The sequence below is a fragment of the Salmo salar genome, chromosome ssa12 (assembly GCF_905237065.1).
Source record: "Salmo salar chromosome ssa12, Ssal_v3.1, whole genome shotgun sequence".
NCBI classification, from domain to species: Eukaryota; Metazoa; Chordata; class Actinopteri; order Salmoniformes; family Salmonidae; genus Salmo; species Salmo salar.
In genome coordinates this window covers 87,908,589-87,934,772 of record NC_059453.1, presented here as the reverse complement: position 1 = coordinate 87,934,772, position 26,184 = coordinate 87,908,589, and the positions used below count along the sequence as shown (strand labels likewise).

Sequence of the window (26,184 nt, the reverse complement as noted above, 5' to 3'; positions counted from 1 at the left end):
ACCGTCTGGGCACAGTGCCAGAGCCTTAAGCAAATGGCAGGCAGGCAGCCTTCTAGGTCCAGGATGGACCAGGCCATTTCATTGCCTTTAAAGATACCCTTGACGCAGCAGCCATCAGCCCTAGCCTACTGCATTACCAGTGATTGAAACTACGCAACATAGTGTTACAGAGCAAAACATTTGAAACAAAATGGAGTTCCCATTCCACAGCCATCGCCATAGTACATTTTGTATCTTGAACTAGCTTGTTTCTAAAGGTAAAGTAAGCGGCCTCATTTAGGGAAGAGGGAGCACTAGTACAAAACCATTTTAGTGCGTGCGTCAAGGTCCGTTCCTTACCAATCAATCATGCAGCACTTTAATAAATAATGTAGCATGTTAGACACTGGCTGGACTGTAATCGATCAGCATTAAGATTATCTACAGACATTTGATAGATGAAACCATTTGTTTACCAATCCCTTGGTTTATGGTTTTTCTGTTGACATGGGATACAGAGAGAGAGAGATGGCGAGAGAGAGCGAGCAAGAGAGAGAGAGCAAGAAAGAGAGAGAGACATGCGAGAGAGAGCTGGCAAGAGAGAGAGAGCAAGAAAGAGAGAGAGAGAACCTCCTTATAGCAGTTGAGGCTGCTGAGGGGAGAACAGCTCACAATAATGGCTGGAGCGGAGTAAATGGAATGGCATCAAACACATGGAAACCATGTGTTTACCATTCCACCTATTCCGCTCCAGCCATTACTACGAGCCCGTTCTCCCAAATCAAGGTGGCACCATCCTCCTGTGCCTTATAGCTACTTCACAGTAATATAAATAACCTCTATGCATCTTGTCATTTGTAAGTAAGGACACTAGAGGGAGCTGTTGTAATAGTGGTGCTCTTGTGCCTACCGTGCCTTCGGTCTGGTTCCTTTTACGCCTGCTACGTTAGGTTAGTCCAGTTGTGAATAAAGACACTGCAACTGCATCCTCTCTCTCCAAATCTCCTAAAGACACATTGTCATCCGGCCACTGTGTGGACTGACATCCAAACTCTTCATATTGTTATCGTTGGCAACAATCTACATATCTCTGGCAACACAGCCTCTTATCACTATGCCAATAATTCCATGACTGTGTGATAAGACAGTTACAGGAGGGTCAGTCATACTACACGCTGTTGTTTCACTTATATATTTTTGTGTGTGAGCCAGACAGCATCCAAAGGCTGGACAAGTTCTTCTGCCTCTTGATTTAGTGGTTCTATTGCCCTGGTTCTTTCAGTTCTCTCAGTTCTACTGTCTGTTTGTTACTCTCATGTGAATCCAGCCAAAGTGCCAGGACTATGTAAACTGATATCTGATCATCTTGGATTCACCCTTTCAAATGCCACTCTAATGTCATGTCATAACCAGCACTAGTCCTCTCTCACATCAGTGAGTACAGTAGGTTTCTGTTGACAACATTGTCATGTTTACTTCAGGTTAGAGAAGGTTTACTCAACAAAACAAAAACATGAATCAAAATCTTTATTGTAACAAACATTCCGAGGTTTTACAGCTTTAATCTCCAATCAGGAACAATCAGAATGACATTGTGAGACAGACAGTTGTTGACATCTGAGTTGTGGACATGGATATTAACTATTTCAGAGAGTACTAAGGGAAAAAATACAAATAAAGGGGACACATGATAATTCTTCATAAATATAGGATAGGGTGGGATAGGTTAGGATACAGCGGTTGTAGGTAATAACAATTTGATTGTATGTTCTTTCAAGTTATATGTACATTTTTCTCCAGCATCCAGCACCGTCCTGTAGAAAAACAAGTGGCATTTATAATTTCAAACTTACTGAATCTTACCAAAAACCTATTTCACATCAAAAGAGAGAGATAGAGTACAGTTTTAGAGCACATAAAGTGGGCCTCACCTTTTCTTGTAAAGGCCTCATTCAGCTTGCTTCTAACTTGGGACTGTAACAGGTGTAAATAACAGAACAGCTGTCAATTCACATGCCATATTTAGCCAACTGAGGTGGCTAAAACTGTAGTAGCAGGCCTACAAAAGGCATATTCCAAGAGCTTAAGTAGGCTACTAATAGATAAACAGTGTACAGATGTAGGATCTTAATTTGAGCCCGATTCCTACAAGGGGAAAATAATCTAACAGCAACAGGAAATGTGCAGGAAATTCTCAGCAACAAAAGTGATCAAATTAAGATCCTACATCTGTATGACAAAGTATATATATTTGTTAAGACTACAGCCAGTATAAATATCAATGATATCACACATAAATTGTTATTTTGTAGTGTCCACTGTGGAAATTCAACACCCTGGGGGGTGACAAGCTGCTTGCATTACAGTGGATCCTGGTAGTAAATCACGCCATCTCGCTGGTCCCTAATGGGCCCCCTGCTGCTGAGTCAAGGAAATGTGATTTAGTCCCCCGACTGAGTGCATGTGGAGCCATTACAGGAGTAATTTATGAGCAGCAGCTAGTACTGGCACTCAGACCCTTGCAATGGCAGAGAGCACCTCCCCTGGGAGGTGGCCTCTGTTTAGGGCTCTCCATGTAAGTCCAGCCTTGGAGAAGATGTACCAGGACACAAATAGACTCTGATACATATTAAGATAAACTTTGGTGCTAAATTCTCAGGTTTCATAGGTATTTTTTTATTACGAAGTGACAATATGATGGTTAAATATAAACTTTCTCTCCAATAATATAAACTTACTCTCCTTACCTCCCTACTCTTCTACATTTGCACACACTGTACATAGATTATTCTGTTGTATTATTGACTGTACGTTTGTTTATGTGTAACTCTGTGTTGTTGTTTTTGTCTCACTGCTTTGTTTTATCTTGGGCAGGTCGCAGTTGTAAATGAGAACTTGTTCTCAACTGGCCTACCTGCTTAAATAAAGGTGAAATAAATAAAAAATGTTAAAAAATAAGACCAAAGTCAAAGCAAATTAAATGCCAAAATGGATAAAAATTTTTTTTAAAAGACCTGGTTATAGCCAGGTATTTTAAAGAAGTGTAGTTTGTATCAAAGCGGCCTTTATTTGTTGATTCACACTCAATTTCTGAATTCAGGCCAATTTTGTAAATTGAAGCCCATTTTCCATATGAAACCTTGTCAACAAGAGTGACTGACCTGTATGCATGTGCATTCACTCTGCCTCCTTGTCTTTGTCAGCATCTGCATAAACAGGTTCTGTTGAGGTAAATATCATTGTTTTAATGATCATGAACCAATGGTTGTCAGCATCTGCATAAACAGGCTCTGTTGAGGTAAATATAATTATTTTAGTGATCATGAACCAATGGCAATATTTCTACAGTCTGATTCAAATACAACAAATAACGAGATCTAAATTTGCATGGATAATGCAAAATGTAAAAACATCACCGAAACAAATGCTAAAGCAGAAATACATTTGATTGCAAAAGCAGTGTCTATATTATAGATGAACTCGGTTCATACTTTGGTGAGGCTTCTTCCTCAGATAAATCCATGTATAAGAAAGCACTTCAGTTACATTTTACATTGTAGTCATTTAGCAGACACTCTTATCCAGAGTTGCTTACAGTTAGTGCATTCGTCTTAAGATAACAACGTGAGACAACCAGGGCCTAAAATGGACTTTTTGGTCCACCAGCCACAGTGGCAGGTAGATAAAAAAAAATCTATCAGCCACTCAAATATTTTACCGGACACATTTTTTGTAGTTGCCATAATTACATACACAAAATAAATAAACGGAAAAGCATGCTTTGTAATGTTCCTAAAACAGCAAATGTATCACTAGTAAGAAGAAATGTGGTATATTGCTCAGTTTCGTTAAATGTTTTGTGACTTAAGTCTTAATTAATTAATTAATGTTAAAAAATCTCTGGATTATAAATGGAAAACCAGCCACGTCGCGGATACCGACGCCTCACTCCAAGACAAGCTTAACACCTTTTTCGCCTGCTTCCAGGAAAACAACACAGAGCCTCCGTCTAGGGCCCCACGGCTCACAAGGACTCAGGCTGCCGATCTCTGTAGATGACGGGAGTAGAACTTTTAAACATGTTAACCCTCGCAAGGCTTCTGGCCCAGATGGCATCCCAAGCTGCATCCTCAGTGCAGGCGCAGACCAGATGGCTGGAGTGTTTACGGACAAATTCAATCTCTCCCTATCATAGTCTGTTGTCTCCACTTGCTTCAAGATGTCCACTATTGTTCCTGCACGCAAGAAAACAAAGGTAACTGAACTCAATGACTATCGCCCAGTACGCTCACTTCTGTCATCATGAAGTGTTTTAACAAGCTAGTCAAGGGCCATATCACCTCTACCTTGCCCGACACCCTAGACCCACTACAATTTGCATACCTCCCCAACAGATCCATGGACAATACAATTGCCTTTGCACTGCACACCGCCCTATCCCACCTGGACAAGAGGAATACCTATGTGAGAATGCTGATCATCGACTACAGCTTTGCTTTCAATATCATAGTGCGTCACTCGTCACTAAGCTCAGAGCCCTGGGTCTGAACTCCTCCCTGTGCAACTGGATCCTGGACTTCCTGACATGCTGACCCCAGGTGGAGAGGGTAGCCACAGGGGTGTGTGCTCAGCTCCCTCCTATACTCCCTGTTCACCCATGACTGCGTGGCTACGCACATCTCCAACTCAGTCATCAAGTTTGCTGACAACATGACAGTGGTAGGCCTGATTACCAACAACGACGAGACAGCCCACAGCGAGGAGGTTAGAGTCCTGACGGAGTGGTGCCAGGAAAATAACCTCTCCCTCAATGTAAAAAAACAAAGGGGCTGATCGTTGACTAAAGGAGACAGAAGAGGGAGCATGCCTCTATCCACAGGGGCTACAGTGGAGAGGGTCAAAAGCTTCAAATTCCTTGGCCGCACATCACTGAGGACCTGAAATGGTCCCACCACACCGACACCTTGGTGAAGGCAGAACAGTGCCTCTTCAACCTCAGGCAGCTGCAGAAATTTGGTATGTTCGCAAAGACCCTCACAAACTACTACAAATACCATTGAGAGCATTCTAAAGGGTTGCATCACCGGTTGGTACAGCAACTGCACCACCCTCAACGGCATGGCACTCGGGGGGGTGATGTGGTCAGCTCAGCGCATCACTGGGGTACGCTGCCTGCCCTCCAGGACATTTACAGTACTTGATGTCAAATGAAGGCCAAGAAGATCATCAAGGACCTCAGCCACCCGAGCAACAGTCCGTTCACTCTGCTGCCATCCAGCAGACTGAGACAGTACAGGTGCATCAGACTGAGAAACAGCTTCTATCACCAGGCCATCATACTGTTAAACAGCTTCTATAACCAGGCCATCATACTGTTAAACAGCTTCTATCACCAAGCCATCATACTGTTAAACAGCTTCTATCACCAAGCCATCATGCTGTTAAACAGCTTCTATCACCAGGCCATCATACTGTTAAACAGCTTCTATCACCAGGCCATCATACTGTTAAACAGCTTCTATCACCAGGCCATCAGACTGTTAAACAGCTTCTATCACCAGGCCATCATACTGTTAAACAGCTTCTATCACCAAGCCATCATGCTGTTAAACAGCTTCTATCACCAAGCCATCATGCTGTTAAACAGCTTCTATCACCAGGCCATCAGACTGTTAAACAGCTTCTATCACCAGGCCATCATACTGTTAAACAGCTTCTATCACCAGGCCATCATACTGTTAAACAGCTTATATCACCAGGCCATCATGCTGTTAAACAGCTTCTATCACCAAGCCATCATACTGTTAAACAGCTTCTATCACCAGGCCATCATACTGTTAAACAGCTTATATCACCAGGCCATCATGCTGTTAAACAGCTTCTATCACCAAGCCATCATGCTGTTAAACAGCTTCTATCACCAAGCCATCATGCTGTTAAACAGCTTCTATCACCAGGCCATCATGCTGTTAAACAGCTTCTATCACCAAGCCATCATGCTGTTAAACAGCTTCTATCACCAAGCCATCATGCTGTTAAACAGCTTCTATCACCAGGCCATCATGCTGTTAAACAGCTTCTATCACCAAGCCATCATGCTGTTAAACAGCTTCTATCACCAGGCCATCATACTGTTAAACAGCTTCTATCACCAGGCCATCATGCTGTTAAACAGCTTCTATCACCAGGCCATCATGCTGTTAAACAGCTTCTATCACCAGGCCATCAGACTGTTAAACAGCTTATATCACCAGGCCATCATACTGTTAAACAGCTTCTATCACCAGGCCATCAGACTGTTTGTTAAACAACTTCTATCACCAGGCCATCATACTGTTAAACAGCTTCTATCACCAGGCCATCAGACTGTTAAACAGCTTATATCACCAGGCCATCATACTGTTAAACAGCTTCTATCACCAGGCCATCAGACTGTTAAACAGCTTCTATCACCAGGCCATCAGACTGTTAAACAGCTTATATCACCAGGCCATCATACTGTTAAACAGCTTCTATCACCAGGCCATCAGACTGTTAAACAGCTTCTATCACCAGGCCATCATACTGTTAAACAGCTTCTATCACCAGGCCATCAGACTGTTTGTTAAACAACTTCTATCACCAGGCTATCAGACTGCTGAACAGCTTCTATCACCAGGACATCAAACTGCTGAACAGCCATCACTAGCTGGCTAACTGCCCAGTACTCAGTCTTGCACCTTGACAGTATGCCCCATGTATCTAGATAGTCATTGAACGCTGGTCACCTCATATTCTCAAATCAAATCAAAGTTTATTTGTCACGTGCGCTGAATACAACAGGTATAGACCTTACAGTGAAATGCTTACTTACAGGCTCTAACCAATAGTGCAAAAAGGTATTAGGTGAACAATAGGTAGGTAAAGAAATAAAACAACAGTAAAAAGACAGGCTATATACAGGAGCGAGGCTATAAAAGAAGCGAGGCCACATACAGATAACAGTTAGTCAGACTGATTGAGGTAGTATGTACATGTAGATATGGTTAAAGTGACTATGCATATATGATTAACAGAGAGATGCAGTAGCGTAAAAGAGGGGTTGGCGGGTGGTGGGTGGGACACAATGCAGATAGCCCGGTTAGCCACTGTACGGGAGCACTGGTTGGTCGGCCCAATTGAGGTAGTATGTACATGAATGTATAGTTAAAGTGACATATATTATAAACAGAGAGTAGCAGCAGCGAAAAATGAGGGGTTGCGGGGAGGGCACACAATGCAAATAGTCCGGGTAGCCATTTGATTACCTTTTGAGGAGTCTTATGGCTTGGGGGTAAAAACAGTTGAGAAGCCTTTTTGTCCGAGACTTGGCACTGCGGTACCGCTTGCCATGCGGTAGCAGAGAGAACAGTCTATGACTGGGGTGGCTGGGGTCTTTGACAATTTTCAGGGCCTTCCTCTGACACCGCCTGGTGTAGAGGTCCTGGATGGCAGGAAGCTTAGCCCCAGTGATGTACTGGGCCGTACGCACTACCCACTGTAGTGCCTTGCGGTCAGAGACCGAGCAGTTGCCGTATCAGGCAGTGATGCAACCAGTCAGGATGCTCTCGATGTTGCAGCTGTAGAACCTTTTGAGGATCTCAGGACCCATGCCAAATATTTTTAGTTTCCTGAGGGGGAATTTGTCGTGCCCTCTTCACGACTGCCTTGGTGTGTTTGGGCCATTCTAGTTTGTTGTTGATGTGGACACCAAGGAACTTGAAGCTCTCAACCTGCTCCACTACAGCCCCGTCGATGAGAATGGGGGCGTGCTCGGTCCTCCTTTTCCTGTAGTCCACAATAATCTCCTTAGTCTTGGTTACGTTGAGGGATAGGTTGTTATTCTGGCACCACACGGCCAGGTCTCTGACTTCCTCCCTATAGGCTGTCTCATCGTTGTTGGTGATCAGGCCTACCACTGTTGTGTCGTCTGCAAACTTAATGATAGTGTTGGAGTCATGCCTGGCCATGCAGTCGTGGGTGAACAGGGAGTACAGGAGGGGACTGAGCATGCACCCCTGGGGAGCTCCAGTGTTGAGGATTAGTGTGGCAGATGTGTTGCTACCTACCCTTACCACCTGGGGGCGGCCCGTCAGGAAGTCCAGGATCCAGTTGCAGAGGGAGGTGTTTATTCCCAGGATTCTTAGCTTAGTGATGAGCTTTGAGGGAACTATGGTGTTGAACGCTGAGCTGTAGTCAATGAGTAGCATTCTCACGTAAGTGTTCCTTTTGTCCAGGTGGGAAAGGGCAGTGAGGAGTGCAATAGAGATTGCATCATCTGTTGATCTGTTTGGGCAGTATGCAAATTGGAGTGGGTCTAGGGTTTCTGGGATAATGGTGTTGATGTGAGCCATTACCAACCTTTCAAAGCACTTCATGGCAACAGACGTGAGTGCTACGGGTCTGTAGTCATTTAGGCAGGTTGCCTTTATATTCTTGGGCACAGGGACTATGGTGGTCTGCTTGAAACATGTTGGTATTACAGACTTAATCAGGGACATGTTGAAAATGTCAGTGAAGACACCTGCCATTTGGTCAGCACATGTCCGGAGCACACGTCCTGGTAATCCGTCTGGCCCTGCAGCCTTGTGTATGTTGACCTGTTTAAAGGTCTTACTCACGTCGGCTACGGAGAGCGTGATAACACAGTCGTCCGGAACAGCTGATGCTCTCATGCATGCCTCAGTGTTGCTTGCCTCGAAGCGAGCATAGAAGTGATTTAACTTGTCTGGTAGGCTCGTGTCACTGGGCAGCTAGTGGCTGTGCTTCCATTTGTAGTCTGTAATAGTTTGCAAGCCCTGCCACATAAGACGAGCGTCAGAGCTGGTGTAGTATTCTATACTGTTGTTTACTCACTGTGTATGAATATACTGTATTCTCCACATAGCTCATCCTAATATACCTTTCTCTGTACATACTTTACCATTTTATTTTCCAAATTACATTCTGTATTCTGTCTATACACACCAAGTATTTATATTCTCACTCTAATAAATCTACTTGGAATGTTAGTTCTTGATTTCTTGTTTAGATTTTTTTCAATATTGTGTATTTCTGAGATATTTTACTGCACTGTTGGAGTTAGAAACACAAGCATTTCGCTTCACCTGCCTTAACACCTGTACATTTGTGTATGCGACCAATAAACTTTGATTTGATTTACCGAAATTCACGTCATTGCTTCTTCAGAAAATTGCAGGAAATTAGAATAATTTATATATTCTGTTCATGTTTTATGAGAAACTTATGTCAATTAATGAATATTGTTCATTATGCTCTGTGTGACCACCCGCCAACGTGGCTGCTGAAATAAACATTCTACCCGCCAATACCAAAATCGACCCACATTTGGTGGGTGGCAGGTGTTAATGTTAGACCCCGGAGACAACCACATACCACAGTCGTAGTAAGTACATTTTTTCTCAATAGTACAGAAGTTATCAGCAAAGTCAGTACTAGTAGGAAAAATAAATTATTATTATTATTATTTCTTTTCTTACCACCACTACTACTTACTTTTGACCTCCAGCTTGCAACCGGTGTCGACCTTCCCCAGTTGGTTCTCAGCTCTGCAGACATACTCTCCACCGTCATATTGGCCAGGCTTACGGATCTCCAGGGTGCAGATGCCCCCTGTGCTGATCATCCTGTACTTGGGGTTATCCATGTTGTTGAGGATCATCTTGTTCTTCATCCACATAATCTTAGGCTGCAATGACATAGCACGTAATATCTATGTTTCAGATTAATTGTTTGAAGTTTCAAGTTTTATTGTCAGCAGCTAGGTTTCCATCCAATCACGCAAATATTCTAAATCTGCATTACAAATATACAAATCTTCCCACCTGACTTCCCACCATACAAATCTTCCCATCAGTGTGCGATGACATAAGCAAAAAAGTACATTTTGTGTGCCCTAAGTTTTCATGCCGAATAAAAATCTAATGTTCAATGTTTTTCCATTGCATTTTCAACTCTACTGATAGTTTTGTTAGATAGGAGCGAGAATATTTTTATTTGTCAAATGGCAATCAAGAATCGATTATCATGTCACCAGAGTAAACCATCAGCATTTATTGAAAAGGAGCATCAAGCTCATCACTGTGCACATTCCCCACCCTATGCAGTTCATAATAACTTATTTAATATGTAGCCTAATTAACTGCAGTCTTTCCTGAGATGTAGTGGGAGGACCACAACCACCATATCATCATGTGACTCCCAGTTTGATTTGATATGATGGTTATTATATCAATATTTGAACATGAAGGCATTTCCACAGACATTTCTCACGTCATTAATTTTACCGGCACAAAAAGATCCCACCATGTCAAACAAACAAATTATCTGTCGGCATTTATAAAATTGCACCGAAACTTTGTTTCCATCACAGCTGTCTTTATTCATTTTTTTTATATGGTATGACTTTAATTATTAAAAATGTGGATGAAACATGATTACAGTCACAATTGTTTACTTCAGTTTTTGTGTACTTGGAGTATTTTACCATGCACCCTACTAAATCTGATCCGCGTATTGCAAAGGGAAAATACCTCTATGATAAATCTAATTCCCCAATAAAGGAACATCACATTTTAGTAAATTATCAGCCACCAGAGCAACTTACAGTAGTGAGTGCATACTGATCCCCATGGGAATGGAACCCACAACCCTAGCATTGCAAGTACCATGCTCTACCAAGTGAGCCACATACACTCACACTCACTCACTTAGCTATATTGGTTTATAAGCCCTTTTCTTAGATGGTAACAGCTATTTGGAAGACACACTCTCTCTAGGGTGCATGAGGCAGAGGGTCCAGTGACAGGGGCACCGTGTGGCTCAGTGTAAATGACCCCCATGATCCCCTCAAGGCAGGAATGTCACACATTTGACACTTCAACCCCTTCCTCTCTGTCATCCACCCACCCAGCTGGCCAGGGGTCCAGGGCTCCGCTCAGAGACTCAGAACCTAATCCTGTACGGAGGTAAATTCCCAACCCCCCTATGCCAAATGCTACTTTGCTGTGACAACTGGCAACCCAGTGTATCTGGTGGGAGGGGAGGGGACAGGCTGGAAGCCGGAGGTTCAGACAGCAGGCTGACAAGGAGACTAAAGATCCCTCTTATACCAGCTCTGCTATGAGTAAATATATTGACAGGGATGGATGGACAGGAGTATGTGGGTGTGCGCATGCGTGTGACATATGTGTGTATCCACATCCATTAATATTTTCCAGGGAAAAAGTGAAGGCGCACAAAAAGGTGTAATCGGTCCACACTCAAAAAGTGGAGCTGTAACGATCGTCGTGCAGGAAGGAAGAAGTGGACCAAGGCGCAGCTGGGAGCGAACTCATGTTATTTATTACAGATGGAAATAACACGGTCAAAACAGAGAATAAACGTATCGCTACTGCTCCAACAAAAAGAGACAACAACCCACAAACATGGGGGGAAAAGGAACTTAAATATGATTCCCCAATCAGAGGCAACTAGTAACAGCTGTCTCTGATTGGGAATCGACAGAACCCAACATAGAAATACGCCCCAAAGCAAGGCTATACCAAAACATAGAAAATAAACTATACAAATGCCACACCCTGACCAAAATAGAAGAGTTCACCTGGTCAGGGCGTGACAGTACCCCCCCTCCAACGGTGCGTACTCCCGGCGCACCAACCTAAAGTCTATTAGGGGGGGGACCCGGGTGGGCGCCTCACCCTCGGTGGAGGCTCTGGCCCCGGGCGTGTTTCTCCCCCTGCCTCCACCCTAGCCCTACCCCACTGGCCCGGACTGGACCACGGTGGAGCGGCATGCTCAGGCTCCGGAGCGGAGCCGCCGACCGGAACAGGACTGGTCACCGGTGGACCGGACACAGGCCGTGCCGGACTGTGGACACGCGCCGTGGGCCTGGTGCGGGGAACAGGGACGGGCCGGACAGGACCGGGGACACGCACCACTAATCTTGTGCGGGGAGCAGGGACGGGCCGGACTGGCCTGGGGACACGCACTACCAACCTGGTGCGGGGAGCAGGGACGGGCCGGACTGGACTGGGGACGCGCACCACTAACCTGGTGCGGGGAGCAGGGACGGGCCGGACAGGACTGGGGACAAGCACCACTAACCTGGTGCGGGGAGCAGGGACGGGCCGGACTGGACTGGGGGCACACACCACTGGCTTGGTGCGGGGAGCAGGGACGGGCCGGACTGGACTGGGGACGCGCACCACTAACCTGGTGCGGGGAGCAGGGATGGGCCGGACAGGACTGGGGACACGCACCACTGGCTTGGTGCGGGGAGCAGGGATGGGCCGGACAGGACTGGGGACACGCACCACTAACCTGGTGCGGGGAGCAGGGACGGGCCGGACTGGACTGGGGGCACACACCACTGGCTTGGTGCGGGGAGCAGGGACGGGCCGGACTGGACTGGGGACGCGCACCACTAACCTGGTGCGGGGAGCAGGGACGGGCCGGACAGGACTGGGGACACGCACCACTGGCTTGGTGCGGGGAGCAGGGATGGGCCGGACAGGACTGGGGACACGCACCACTAACCTGGTGCGGGGAGCAGGGACGGGCCGGACAGGACTGGGGACACGCACCACTAACCTGGTGCGGGGAGCAGGGACGGGCCGGACAGGACTGGGGACACGCACCACTAACCTGGTGCGGGGAGCAGGGACGGGCCGGACTGGACTGGGGGCACACACCACTGGCTTGGTGCGGGGAGCAGGGATGGGCCGGACAGGACTGTGGACACGCACCAGGTTGGAGCAGGGACGGGCCGGACTGGACTGTGACCGCACACCGGCGACACAGTGCGCATAAGCGGCGCCGGATATCCTGGACCGAGGAGGCGCACTGGAGGTCTGGAGTGCACAGCTGACATCACCCGTTCTGGCTCAACACCCACCTTAGCCTGGCAAGTGTGGAGCGCTGGCACAGAACGCACTGGGCTGTGTAGCCGTACCGGAGACACAGTGCGCGTCCTCGGCGCAGGATACATCGGACCGAGAAGGGGCACCGGAGGCCAGGAGCGCTGAGCCGGCACAACACGTCCTCGCTGAACACTCCCCCTAGCCCGGCAAATGTGGGGCGCTGGCACAGAGCACACTGGGCTTTGCAGGCGCACTGGCGATACCGTGCGCACCTCTGCCACCCAAGGCTCTTCCTCCACGCTGTCCCTACGCAGGTCCTCCAGGACCTGCCACATCTCTGCCTCCTCCTTCGCCGTTATCCCCCACGAGAGCAGTGGTCTGGGCTCTTCCTCTGCCCTTCCGGACCACCCCATTAGCCCCCCCAAAAAAATTCTTGGGGGTGTCTTCCGGGCCTCCTCGACCGCCGCCTGCGACTCCTTCCACCGGCTGGCATCACCTCCTCGACCTGGGAATCCTTCCGCCAGGGTCCTTTCCCCGACATGATCTCCTCCCAGGTCCAGAACTCCTTTCCCTCGCGAGCCCATCTCTCGCGCTCCTTTTCCTCCCGCTGCTTGGTCCTGGTTTGGTGGGTTGTTCTGTAACGATCGTCGTGCAGGAAGGAAGAAGTGGACCAAGGCGCAGCTGGGAGCGAACTCATGTTATTTATTACAGACGGAAATAACACGGTCAAAACAGAGAATAAACGTATCGCTACTGCTCCAACAAAAAGAGACAACAACCCACAAACATCGTGGGGGGAAAAGGAACTTAAATATGATTCCCCAATCAGAGGCAACTAGTGACAGCTGTCTCTGATTGGGAATCGACAGAACCCAACATAGAAATATGCCCCAAAGCAAGGCTATACCAAAACATAGAAAATAAACTATAGAAATGCCACACCCTGACCAAAATAGAAGAGTTCACCTGGTCAGGGCGTGACAGGAGCATAAAGCCTACTCTATTATTCAATATTTTTAAGTCTTTTCACGGCATCAGAGATTTGTGTGGCTCAGTTGGTAGAGCATGGTGTTTGCAACGCCAGGGTTGTGGGTTTGATTCCCACGGGGGACCAGTACAGAAGAAAAAAAAAAGTATGAAATGTATGCATTCACTACTGTAAGTTGCTCTGGATAAGAGTTTCTGCTAAATGACTAAAATGTAAAAATATAATAGCGTTTGCAGATGTTTCAGCTTCACAGCCTTCTTCAGTGTGTAAGTGAAGGCGCAGCTGTCTTTGTGCATAGGCCTGGCATGTGGAGCCATTGGCATTACAATCTCACCCAACAAACAATGAGTGGGTGTGTTAGAATCATAGCTGTTTTGCTAGCCTAGCCTACAGGTTCCATGAAGAACCTCCAGTACTGAGCTGGTTTGAAAGAGGGAAGGTTTACCTTGGGGGATCCCCTTACAGAGCACAGCAGCTTGGTGCTGTAGCCAACAGTGGTGGACCTGTCGTTCAGAACAGTGGTGAACTTGGGAGCCTCGGTGAAGTCACGCTCCACGAACGGGGTAGGTTTGTAGTCAATAACTGAAAAATAATGAGACACAAGCATGGATTAGGTCTTAAATAGGGACATCTAGCTAAAAGGAGACTTTACTGTCCCACTCCTTCTAACATTCTCCAACATTTTAACGTTGCAGAGGGATGTTTTTAGAAAGGGGTGGTGTGAAGAATGTCTCACCCTCCTTCACAATGGTGGCTTCTTCCTTGGTCGTGGCACATTCCTCACTGAGTCCACACTTGTTCTCTGCAAAGATCCTGAAGGTGTAGGTGTTGCCCATGATGAGGTCTGAGATGGTAGCGTTTAGTCTGGTGTAGTGCTCCAGAATGTTGAACCAGTCCTAGGCAAGACACCATATGAGCATTAATTATATTTTAATTATATTAATTACAATAATTATATTTTATTACAGGAATTGTCTTTCTTTTGGGGTCTATTTTTTGTGTAAAGTGTACTGAGATGTACCGTTAAATAAAGTTTGTTTGGATTGTATGTGATTACGGGCGGTAGGTAGCCTATTGGTAAGAGCGTTGTACTGAAGAGCCAGTAACTGAAAGGTTGCTTGATTGAATCCCTGAGATGACAAGGTCAAAATCAGTCGTTTTGCTCCTGAACAAGGCACTGTTCCTAGGCTGTCAGTGTAAATAAGAATTTGTTCTTAAGTGACTTGCCTAGTTAAATAATAGGCTAAATAAAAAAATTACAGGGATAATATTTGCTGCTGAATCAATGGGAATTGTGTAAACGAGTTGGCTACAGAAGTTGTCATTCACTTTGACATTATAACGTAAGTGACGGGTTTCTCACCCCGGTTTTCTTGTCAGCCTTCTGGACGGTGTAGCCTGTGATCTCTGTGTTTCCGTTATCTTTAGGTGCGGTCCACTCAAGGGCAACATTGAATCCCCAGACATCCGCAATCTTAATGCTGGCTGGTGGCCCAGGCAGCTCTGTGGGTGAGCAGACACAGTGATATAAGGTTCAATATGGGTTGCATCATTAGTATCAATCAACTCACACCAACTCAATCGCTCTCCAGATCAGTTAGGACTAGGTCCAGGTCTTCTTCCTGATCACATGACCTGACCAGGAACAACACCTGGCCCTAGTTATTATCAAAATATACCATGACAGTCAGAGGCTAATGCTACGTCATGATCAGTTTGGAAATGAAAACAAGGTTGGATAGTCTAATACAATTTAATTTACCAATAATTTGGATGATGATAGCAGCTTTGTCTTCAAAGTCATCCACCTTCACGCACATCTCGTATGAGCCAGAGTCCACTCTCTCTGCTTGACGGACGAACAGGATGCTGTCTGTGTCAGATGTACGGATGTTGGCCCTCTTTGGGTCAAGGGGCTCTCCATCCTTTAACCAGCTAACCACTGGCTTAGGCTTGCCCTAGGACAGTAAAGAACACAAGGTTGGGCTCAATCAATAGTCTAACTTACATCTGTATGGACATGCTATAACATCACATTATTTTACATCATCATGGCCAGTAGACTACTGACAATGTGATAAAACTCTAGCCCCTAGTAACATTACATAGCAAATGTGCCTATAGCTAGGGTCCAATTTTTTTAATCCTGCTCAGGTCATGTTGTCTAGACAAACTCCCAGGCCTACTCATCATCTCATAATAAAACTCACAGAGAAGGGGATGACAAGGTTAATCTTCTCACCGACTTTCTTGACATACCTCTGCCTCAGGAAGCGAGGCAGGCGGACTTTGGGGCGAGCTACAGACGGAACAAACATAGTTTACAAATAATAATAATCAACCTGTTCAAATAAGTAAAATTACTGAAACACTTTATGGATAGGACACTTTAGAACAAGCATTTGAATATGTATCAGAAATAATTAAAAAGCAAATCCTCAAAACCCACTCTGTACCTTGGAGACAGATTATCCTGTCCATATCTAGCCAACCACCTGCTGAGTCTAGCAGAGTTACACTCATCAGAGCTCTAAACTGGTCCCATCTGAACTCAGACCACCTCAGAGATCTAAACCGGTCCCATCTGAACTCAGACCATCTCAGATATCTAAACTGGTCCCATCTGAACTCAGACCATCTCAGAGATCTTAATTGGTCCCATCTGAACTCAGACCATCTCAGAGCTCTAAATTTGTCCCATCTGAACTCAGACCATCTCAGAGCTCTAAATGTGTCCCATCTGAACTCAGACCATCTCAGAGCTCTAAATTTGTCCCATCTGAACTCACACCATCACATCAGAACAGGTCCCATCTGAACTCACACCATCGCATCAGAACTCTAAATAGGTCCAATCTGAACTCACACAATCGCATCAGAAATATAAATAGAACACATGATGGAGATCTATAGTTACCCCAGCTCACACTGTTAAACAGGCTGGACTAAGAATCACACTCAACTTGATACTGTACTGTAGATTCTCCTCGACCATAGGGTTCCCCACAAATACATCAGTCACAGCAAATGATTTGCTGTATGTGTTAAAACATGGACAGAACGGTTGATATTTGTAACTAACTAATAACAGAACATAGAAACTATAATTGAAAACCCACTCCTAAAGAAATCTATGCACTAGTGCCATGGGATGTCCAGTGCTATAGGCACAAATATGTGCTGCTATCAGAAAATGGATGAAAAAACCAACCTACTGGGTAACGGTCATGGTAGAGTTAGGTGTGTTTCTCTGTGGAGCGTCCCAACTTGACACTCCTTATGAGGGGATCAGGTCAAAAGAGAACTGCCCTGTTCCTGTCAGAGTCTGTGGCATATTTAAAAATAAACACTGAGTCCCTGGTCGTCTCAAAGGACTTAGAAGGAATACAAAACATTAGATCCCTCCCCTGTCCCCACCCCCTCTGTGTAGACTGGACACTTTGGAATGTCCCCAACCCCCAACGATTACACTTGTCACCATCGCACCATCGCTGGCTTGACACCTCTCCAGCACGCATTCTGACTTGGGAGTCAACCCAATGCCAAACCTTCCAAATCGAATCTGTGTTAATTAGCAGACACATCCTAACAATTTTTCTAAGGATTTGTGGGAAAGTTAGAGGTTTTTCCATTGTGTGGGAAACCTGACGCATCTATTGGTGGACCAATGGCTACGTTTGACAGTGGGACTTGGACATTGACAGTCCTTGGGGTTCAGGTTTCATTCCCCTCCACTAAATATCTCTATTAGATATTTTATGATCTCTCTTTACATAAATTACTTTTTAATCGACTCAGTCTTTTTTTTGTAGGTCTACCAATTATTTACGATTTTACTGTATGTTTAGAAATTTGACTATGAATAAAACACAAAATCCAGGGCCTATCACTGTATACAGTAAATTAACTTGATTCCATGATGATTGCTGTAAATTCAGCCAGATCGCACAAGATTGACTTCGAAATTGGACGTCTGTCCATGTCCTGAGGATGTAGGGAAATGCCTTCAAAACCAGTTACTAGGGGCAACAGTGAGCGCTATTACCATCAAGTAGACTTGGGCATTGTGGATGAGGGGTGGCAGATTAATGTAATCCCATGACTCCGGATTGTTTGGCATAGGGATTTTTTACCCTATGCCAAACCTTAACCCTTAACCCTTAACTAACGAAACGATGCGGAGCAGGAGAAGCGACCCAGCGTGTCAAAAACACTTTGAAATTTGGAGCAACTTTGCAATTTGAAGTTTGGAGAAAAGTGCAAAAAAATTATAATTCCGCAGTGAGACTATGAGAGCTTGTTGGTAAATTTAGATGCTTGACTAACCATTAAAAGTTATCATTGAGGAAGACTAAAAATTACTTCTCCTGAATGCACAGTAAGAATTCACCAGTGAAAACATGCATCCAAAAGGTGTCAAAGGTAGTACTTTAGGCACTTAACAACTGTGGAGCTGCTCCATGCTTGGACTGAGGAGTTCTACCACCCTCTTGGTGGGAATAATCTGAGAAGACCACCGTTGCATTACTCTAACAGGCCAGGGATGTGCCAAGCCAACGGCATTTGGATATCTGAGATGGAAAATATGCTGAGCTGGTTCTCCCTAGCTGTTTCAACGTCTGCTGTTTTGAAAAGCTATTTCAACAATAAAGACGGACACCGCCCATCACAAACAGTTTGGACTTGCTGCTATCGCCACCCGGTAATACAATACTGTCCACTTGAAGTACATGGAAGAAAACCCCCACATCTTCTGGTTGGCAGAAAAGGACCATGGTATGCTTCTTAAGTACAGTAGCTAAGGGCTGTGTGTGGGTGTGAGTATATATGTGACCCGTTTCAGGAAGCTAGGCATATGTCGCACATCACTATTTCACAGCGTCATACCCAAGAAGACTTGAAGTTTGTGGAAATGTGAAATGAATGTAAGAGAATATAACACATTAGATCTGGTAAAGAAAATACAAAGAAAAAAACTAACGTTTTTGTGTTTTTTTGTACCATGATCTTTGAAATGCAAGAGAAAGGCCATAATGTATTATTCTATCCCAGGTGCAATTTCAATTTTGGCCACTAGATGGCAGCATTGTATGTGCAAAGTTTTAAACTGATCCAATGAACCCTTGCATTTCTGTTCAAAATGTTGTATCAAGACTGCCCAAATGTGCCTAATTGGTTTATTAATAACTTGTCAAGTTCACAACTGTGCACTCTCCTCAAACAACAGCATGGTATTCTTTCACTGTAATAGCTACTGTAAATTGGACAGTGCAGTTAGATTAACAAGAATTTAAGCTTTCTGCCAATATCATATATGTCTATGTCCTGGGAAATGATCTTGCTACTTACAACCTCATGCTAATCGCATTAGCCTACATTAGCTCAACCGTCCCGTGGGGGACCCACCGATCCTGTAGAGGTTTTAATCCATTTTAGAATAAAGCTGTAACGTAACAAAATGTGGAAGAAGTCAATATTTTCCGAATGCACTGTATTGTCCATGCTTTGCTTACCCCCAACCTCCTTGACCAGAATGGGATCGGCGATGGTAGCAGGGGGGCTGCGGCCACCAGAGTTCACAGCCACCACCCGGATCAGCAGATGGTCGCCGGTAGTCTGGTTCTTGATAACATAACGACAGGACACGGTCAGGTCCTCGTTGACTGCTTTCCAGTCTTCGGCTGTGACAGGAAAGAGGACAATATAGAACAGTGAACACACTGAGGACAATATGGAACAGTGGCAGGAGAATGAACACAGTGAGGACAATAAGCAGCAGCTAACAGCTGATTTTTTGAAATCCTTTATTTAACTAGGCAAGTCAGTTAAGAACAAATTCTTATTTACAATGACAGCCTACCCTGGCCAATTGTGCATCGCCCTATGGGACTCCCAATCACGGCCAGATGTGATAAAGCCTGGATTCAAACCAGCCTGGATTTGAATCTCTTGAATTGAGATGCAATGCCTTAGACCGCTGTGCCACTTGGGAGCCCAAAAGTTTAAGTCGTGTCATTTTATTCCACCATGCATTCATAGATGCAGTACTTAATATCCTATCTGGGCCCAAAACAATATTTTTAAATAGACGAATCAAGAAGATTCATGAATAGAAATATATTCTGTTGTGTTTTCAGGGTGCATTACTGCATTTGCACGGTCAACTGTGAAGTTGACTTGAGTCTGTTAGTGACATTAGCATTAGGTTGGAATCTAAAAGCAGGCACCAGCTAGTTCATGACACTGCCAGAAATGCCTCTCTCCTTAAAGGGAGAGGTTAGGTACAGTATAAATCAACTAGTGACATGCAGGGAAGAGGCGCAACTGATAGGTCTGACCAACCAATAAAATATAATTTACAATTGTACCGGCTTAAAGTGGAACGGAGCCTCATCATAGGGTGTTAGGTAAAACAATAAAAAACATTTTCATACGGTTGTGATTAATTCTCAATTTTACCTTAGATAATTCTCTATTTTACATCAGAGATGTACAAAATCCAATGGGACAACATAACAGCATTCAAGAACTTAGTAGTTAAAGGGTAGCCTGGTCCCAGATTGGTCATGCCCATGACCGTAGGAGTTAGCAAGACTGCACAAATAGATCAAAGACCAGGCTAGTTAAGGGCTGAAGTGGGCTTTAAGGACTTACTTCCCTCCTTGGTGATTTCCACAGTGTATCCATCCAGGCCAGAGTTGGCCGGAACGGTCTTTGGAGGCCTCCAGGTGATGGTCACTGAAGAGTCACTCTTGTCCTCCACTGTCACTTCAAGGGGCTCGCTGGTGGGCTCTGCAGTTTGGAAACGTAAACACAATTCAGACAATGTACAACTCAAGACGCAACAGGAAATAATTTGCCTTATTGGATTATCATTTCAAAGGAAACATGGCAATAGGGCTCTACAGTTTGGAAACGCAAACACAATTCAGACGACGTACAACTTGAGGACATGATATTGGGTTATCATATGAATGATAAAAATGGTAATAGGAGAACTTGTGAAGAGCTCCGTAACAGTTTGACCAATCTTTCCTCAGACCGTCGGGTTGGTTTACCCTTTGGGGGAGGGGGTGGAGTGGGGGTGGAGTGAGGGTGCTTTGTGGGGGGGGTTCCTCTGCGGGGGCCACATCAGCAGGAGCAGATGATGTTAAATGTGCATTTATTTAAAGGTTAGAGGCCGCAGGTATGAGAGCGGTGTTCTAGAATCGCTTCCAGCCAATCCCATCTCTTACTGAATACCTCTTGGTTGTCCAGTAGAGAGATGAAAACAGTCTACATCTATCCAATGCTCTATGGTACACTGTAGTCTTTAACTAGGACCCTGAGTGTTCCCTGGTGCACTGTAATCTTTATCTAGGGCCCGGATCATTCCCTGGTAAACAAATCTTTATCTAAGGCCCGGATCATTCCCTGGTACACTGTTATCATTAACTAGGGCAGCGAGTGTTCCCTGGTCAGGTCATGAAGTCAGTAAAAACTTTAGCCCTATATGTAACCAAACTACATACACCTTAACATGATCCCATATTGGAATGGATTGGACATATTCAGATGTGAAGGTATCAGTGATCCATTTCACATGACAGGGTCTACCTGTCGGCAGCAGCAGCATCAGCTAGTGTTAAATGTTAGAGATTCATCTAATGTATTAGTTCAAATGACATAAGAGCCTGGTCCCAGATCTGCTTGTGCTGTCTTTTATGTCAACTCCTATAAAAATGAGCATAGCAATTTTCAAGAAAGACAGCACAGAACATATCTGGGATCAGACTAATAAGGGCCTAACATGATGGTGAAAATCCTCAAATATCATTGAGATCTTTTAGCGCTCTTAAGTTAGGGCTCTATTCAATCTGTAAAGCTGAAGCGTTACAAATTCCGCGATATCATTTTAAAGGTAATTTCAGATTGAGCTGACATATGCAGCTAAAGCGAGAACATTGCCTTTAAGTTAAGGATAAGAACCTTTTTTAAATTTTCGCCTAAAATGACATACCCAAATCTAACTGCCTGTAGCTCAGGACCTGAAGCAAGGATATGCATATTCTTGATACCATTTGAAAGGAAACACTTTGAAGTTTGTGGAAATGTGAAATTAATGTAGGAGAATATAACACATTAGATCTGGTAAAAGATAATACAATGAAAAAAATGATATTCTTTTTTTTTGTTACATCATCTTTGAAATGCAAGAGAAAAGCCACAATGTATTATTCCAGTTTAGGCACAATTTAGATGTTGGCCACTAGATGGCAGCAGTGTATGTGTAACGTGTTAGACTGATCCAATGAACCCTTGCATTTCTGATCAAAATGTTGTATCAAGACTGCCCAAATGTGCCTATATGGTTTATTAATACATTTTCAAGTTCATAACTGTGCACTCTCCCCAAACAATAGCATGGTATTCTTTCACTGTAATAGCTACTGTAAATTGGACAGTGCAGTTAGATTAACAACAATTTAAGCTTTCTGCCCATATCAGATATGTCTATGTCCTGGGAAATGGTCTTGTTATTTACAACCGCATGCTAATCACATCAGCGCACATTAGCTCAAGAGTCCTGTGGGGGGAACACCGATCCCGTAGAGGTTAACCTCTTCACTGTAACATCTTTATCTCTTTACTCGCGTCTGGCAATTTCTATCCATATACTTTAAGCTTGTCATTTTGTAACATTTAGTAAGATATTTTGAAACCTTTAAAATCAGCTTCTGTTCTAACATCTCTCTAGCATTTAATGAATATCAGCTGCTGCTGAGGGTGAAGCCCCCGCTGGTGGTAATAGTCTCACTACCAATCCACAGGGCGCCAGGTGACATCTTCATCATCATCATCATATGCCGCTCAATATGGATATACCTATTTAAAATAATCGCAAATCACTTTTGGCTAACAACACCTAAGAGCTTTATTCAATCCGCGTCGCCGAAGTTCAGCTTTACACCGTGATTGGAATTTAAGTAGCCTAATCAAGACAAACATCTCTTCATCTTGGCTTTACCCTTGACAGGTGCCTCAGCGACGGCTGAAGCTGCACCTTCCTCGTCCTCGGCAGCGGGCGCAGCAGTGGTGTCATTAGATGTTAGATATTAGTTTGATTACCAGCCTATAGGCAACTGATATAAAGTAGTTTATATGTGCTGTAAATTATGACTTCTGTATATTGCAATGCGTGGATACCATCTGGCTCACCAGGCGCCTCCGCGGCGGCAGGCTCAGCAACGGCTGGTATTAGATTTTTTTTGTAATTTGTTTGATTACAATCTTATTAGCAACATATATGATGTAGTTATTGATATGTTCTGCGGTGGCAGGTAGTCTAGTGGTTAGAGCATTGGACTAGTGACCGAAAGGTTGCAAGATCAAATCCCTGAGCGGACAAGGTAAAAATCAGGCATTCTGCCCCTGAACAAGGCAGTTAACCCAGTGTTCCTAGGCCGTCATTGAAAATAAACTATTTGACTTTTCGTCTCGGGTTTTGCACTCGCGCATTATGCCTTTGGATTAATGATCTGAACGCACAAACAAAACGGAGGTATTTGGACGTAAATATGGAGTTAACGAACAAAACAAACATTTCTTGTGGAAGTGGGAGTCCTGGGAGTGCATTCCGACGAAGATCAGCAAAGGTAAGTACTATTTCTGAGTTTAGTTGACTCCAGAACTTGGCGGGTAACTGTATAGCTTGCTTTTATGGCTGAGCACTGTACTCAGAATATTGAACAATGTGCTTTCGCCGGAAAGCTATTTTGAAATCTGACACAGCGATGCATTAAGGAGAAGTGTATCTATAATTCTTTCAATAACTGTTGTAAATTTTATCAACGTTTATGATGAGTATTTTTGTAAATTGATGTGCTCATTCACCGGAAGTTTTGAGAGGCAAAACATTTCTGAACATCACGCGCCAATGTAAAATGGGGTTTATGGATATAAATATGAACTTTATCGAACAAAACATACATGTATTATGTAACATTGAGTCCTGGGAGTGTCATCTGATGAAGATCATCAAAGGTTAGTGATTAATTTTAGCTGTATTTCTGGTTTTTGTGACGCCTCTTCTTGCTTGGAAAATGGCTGTGTGGTTTTTCTTGTTTAGGCGCTGTCCTAACATAACCTAATGTTATGCTTTTGCCGTAAATCCTTTTTGAAATCAGACAATGTGGTTGGATTAACGAGAAGATTATCTTTAAAATGGGAAATAATAGTTGTATGTTTGAGAAATTTGAATTATGAGATTTTTGTTGTTTTTAATTTGCCGCCCTGCTATTTCACTGGCTGTTGGCAGTGTGTCCCGTGGGTGGAACGCTAGCGTCCCACATGTCCCAGAGAGGTTTGAATTGACCACCCCACACAACACAGGAAGCAAAATTTGAATTGAATTTGAATTAAAGGAAGTAGAATTTAATTAAATTAAATTAAAATGGCTTATTTATTATTCTATCACAATCAACAACAAAAAAAGGTGACATCATATGTGGTTACCAATAACATGTAGCATAAGATTGAAACATTAACTTTTTTTAACTCATTCTCCAATATAAAATTTAAAAAATTACAGTGGTATGGAAATGCTCTAAGATCATGTTGTGGGTTGTCTATAATAATTCAAAATTCCATTAATGTTTTTAAATATCAGGAGAAAAATTAAATCCACAGAATGCAATAGGTCAGACACTGCAGTATGGGTGGGAACAATCACTTATAATCAAACTACATTTTGAAATGGTATGCCTATGTGTATTCTTTGCGTTAATAAGTGGAATATCCTTTTGATAAAAGATTTTGTCAAATGAATTAGACTTTCATGTTTCATGTCTCAGTTCAATTGCTTTGAATTTAGTTATACTTATTTTTAACTTCCATGGGGGACCCTGGTGGGCGGAGCTATAGGAGCACAGGCTCATTGTCATGTCTTGAATGGAATAAATGGAACTGAGTCATTAATATGGTTTCCATATGTTTGAGATGGTTGATTCTATTCAGTGCTTGACTTGGACTGAAATAGTTGTCTGTACTCATTTTGGGTGCCGGTACTGTTTATATTTAGGTGCAGGAGCTCCACAATACTTTTGAGCTAATATTCTACAAGAGGAACAGGAGCTCAAGCAGTAGACAATGTGAAGTGCTGCCCCATTGATTCCATTCCAGCCATCTCACCTGCCCCATTGATTCCATTCCAGCCATCACAATGAGTCTGTCCTCCTATAGCTCATCCCATCAGCGTCCTCTGTTCTTTAGAGTTACCATTAAATAGTAGCCTACTCCCGAGCACAATAGTTTATCCAGGGAATCAGGGCGAGCAAGGATGCACAAAAGATGGAACACTAATATAAACTGAAGAAGGATAATCAATATCTCCTATATACAGTGAGATATCGAACAATCAGCATGCAATTGGGTAGAATAAGCAAGCATGGGATACTTGACCCTGTAGTCAGGCTATCAAGTGCCTTACACAACCACTTACACTACACGTTGTAGGCTTGCAGTTAAACGGCGCATGGAGCCCGCAATTATTATTTTACACATTGGCCTATCTCAAAAGTAGGGGCTTCAGTGCTTTACTGTTATCTCATATGAACTGACCGTGAACGAATGTTGCTCATTTTCTTTGCTAATGGTGTGGAAAAATAGATTCTCTCAAAATACATGTAAAGGAATACTTCGCAGGGTTTGGCGGCGCACAATGGATGCAAGTGAAATTTTGGACCGAAAATGGAGAGGCTATTTATAGAAAGCTGCCCTTGAAGAGATCCAGTGACAAAGGGACCAACATAAGACCCATTATCTCCATCAAAATATTTGATGTATAAAGACCCATTAACAAACAATATCAAAGTTTTGTTACCCTGTCAACTTATGAAAATGTCACTTATGCCCCTTGCGCACCAAATAAGCGTAGCCATGGATCATCCATCCAGTCCAGAGAAGAGATCAATGATATTGACAAAGTAGCCCACATGTGTTTCTGCAAAAAGCCCAACCGAGCCTCATTACATGGAGCATTATCGCATTACCATCTGGAGGAGGGGGTGCACATGCTTTGGGCTCCTCAGGCGCGGGTTCTGCGGGAGCCTCTCCTTCTGCTGGAGCGGCCTCCGCTGGGGCCTTTCCCTCGACAGGTGCAGTCTCTGCTGGTGGAGCTTCGCCCTCGGCAGTGGAAGTAGCCTCAGCTGGTGCGGCTTCAGCGGGTGCAGCGTTAGACATGGTGGCGGTTTCTGCTGCTACTCCCAGTCATTAAGTCCTCAAAGAGTCATCACTCTAGAGGAAGTGGCAGGCTATGTAGTCGGTGGTAGCGGACTCCAC

At 44.2% G+C, this 26,184-nt stretch overlaps 1 protein-coding gene across 3 annotated transcripts; it reads right to left on the bottom strand.

Moving 5' to 3' along the window:
* Positions 1–1,489: 1,489 nt before the first annotated feature.
* On the bottom strand, positions 1,490–26,149 carry LOC106566023 (myosin-binding protein H). 3 transcript variants are annotated; one of them, XM_014133811.2, is made up of 12 exons: positions 25,896–26,149; positions 20,521–20,658; positions 19,380–19,547; positions 16,077–16,165; positions 15,629–15,824; positions 15,230–15,369; positions 14,603–14,762; positions 14,312–14,448; positions 9,510–9,706; positions 3,141–3,200; positions 1,911–1,953; positions 1,490–1,793 (listed from the first exon to the last, which is right to left on the bottom strand). In XM_014133811.2, the coding sequence occupies exons 1-10, from the start codon at positions 26,083–26,085 to the stop codon at positions 3,179–3,181; spliced, it is 1,437 nt and encodes a 478-aa protein (XP_013989286.1). In that variant the 5' UTR covers positions 26,086–26,149; the 3' UTR covers positions 1,490–1,793; positions 1,911–1,953; positions 3,141–3,178. The 3 variants fall into 3 exon arrangements, with proteins under 3 accessions (XP_013989286.1, XP_013989284.1, XP_013989285.1); XM_014133809.2 differs by having other exon boundaries at positions 3,141–3,269; positions 9,514–9,706; XM_014133810.2 differs by having other exon boundaries at positions 9,514–9,706.
* Positions 26,150–26,184: the final 35 nt, after the last annotated feature.

Bases quoted from the DNA above. Each gene is read 5' to 3' on its own strand.
- LOC106566023 (XM_014133809.2), bottom strand. From the start codon at position 26,085: ATGTCTAACGCTGCACCCGCTGAAGCCGCACCAGCTGAGGCTACTTCC. The intron at 15,370-15,628 runs GTAAATTAAATT...GCTCACCCACAG, and splicing joins TATCATCATCCAAATTATTG to AGCTGCCTGGGCCACCAGCC. The intron at 3,270-9,513 runs GTAAGTAGTAGT...TTACCTCAACAG, and splicing joins TTGCAAGCTGGAGGTCAAAA to AGCCTGTTTATGCAGATGCT.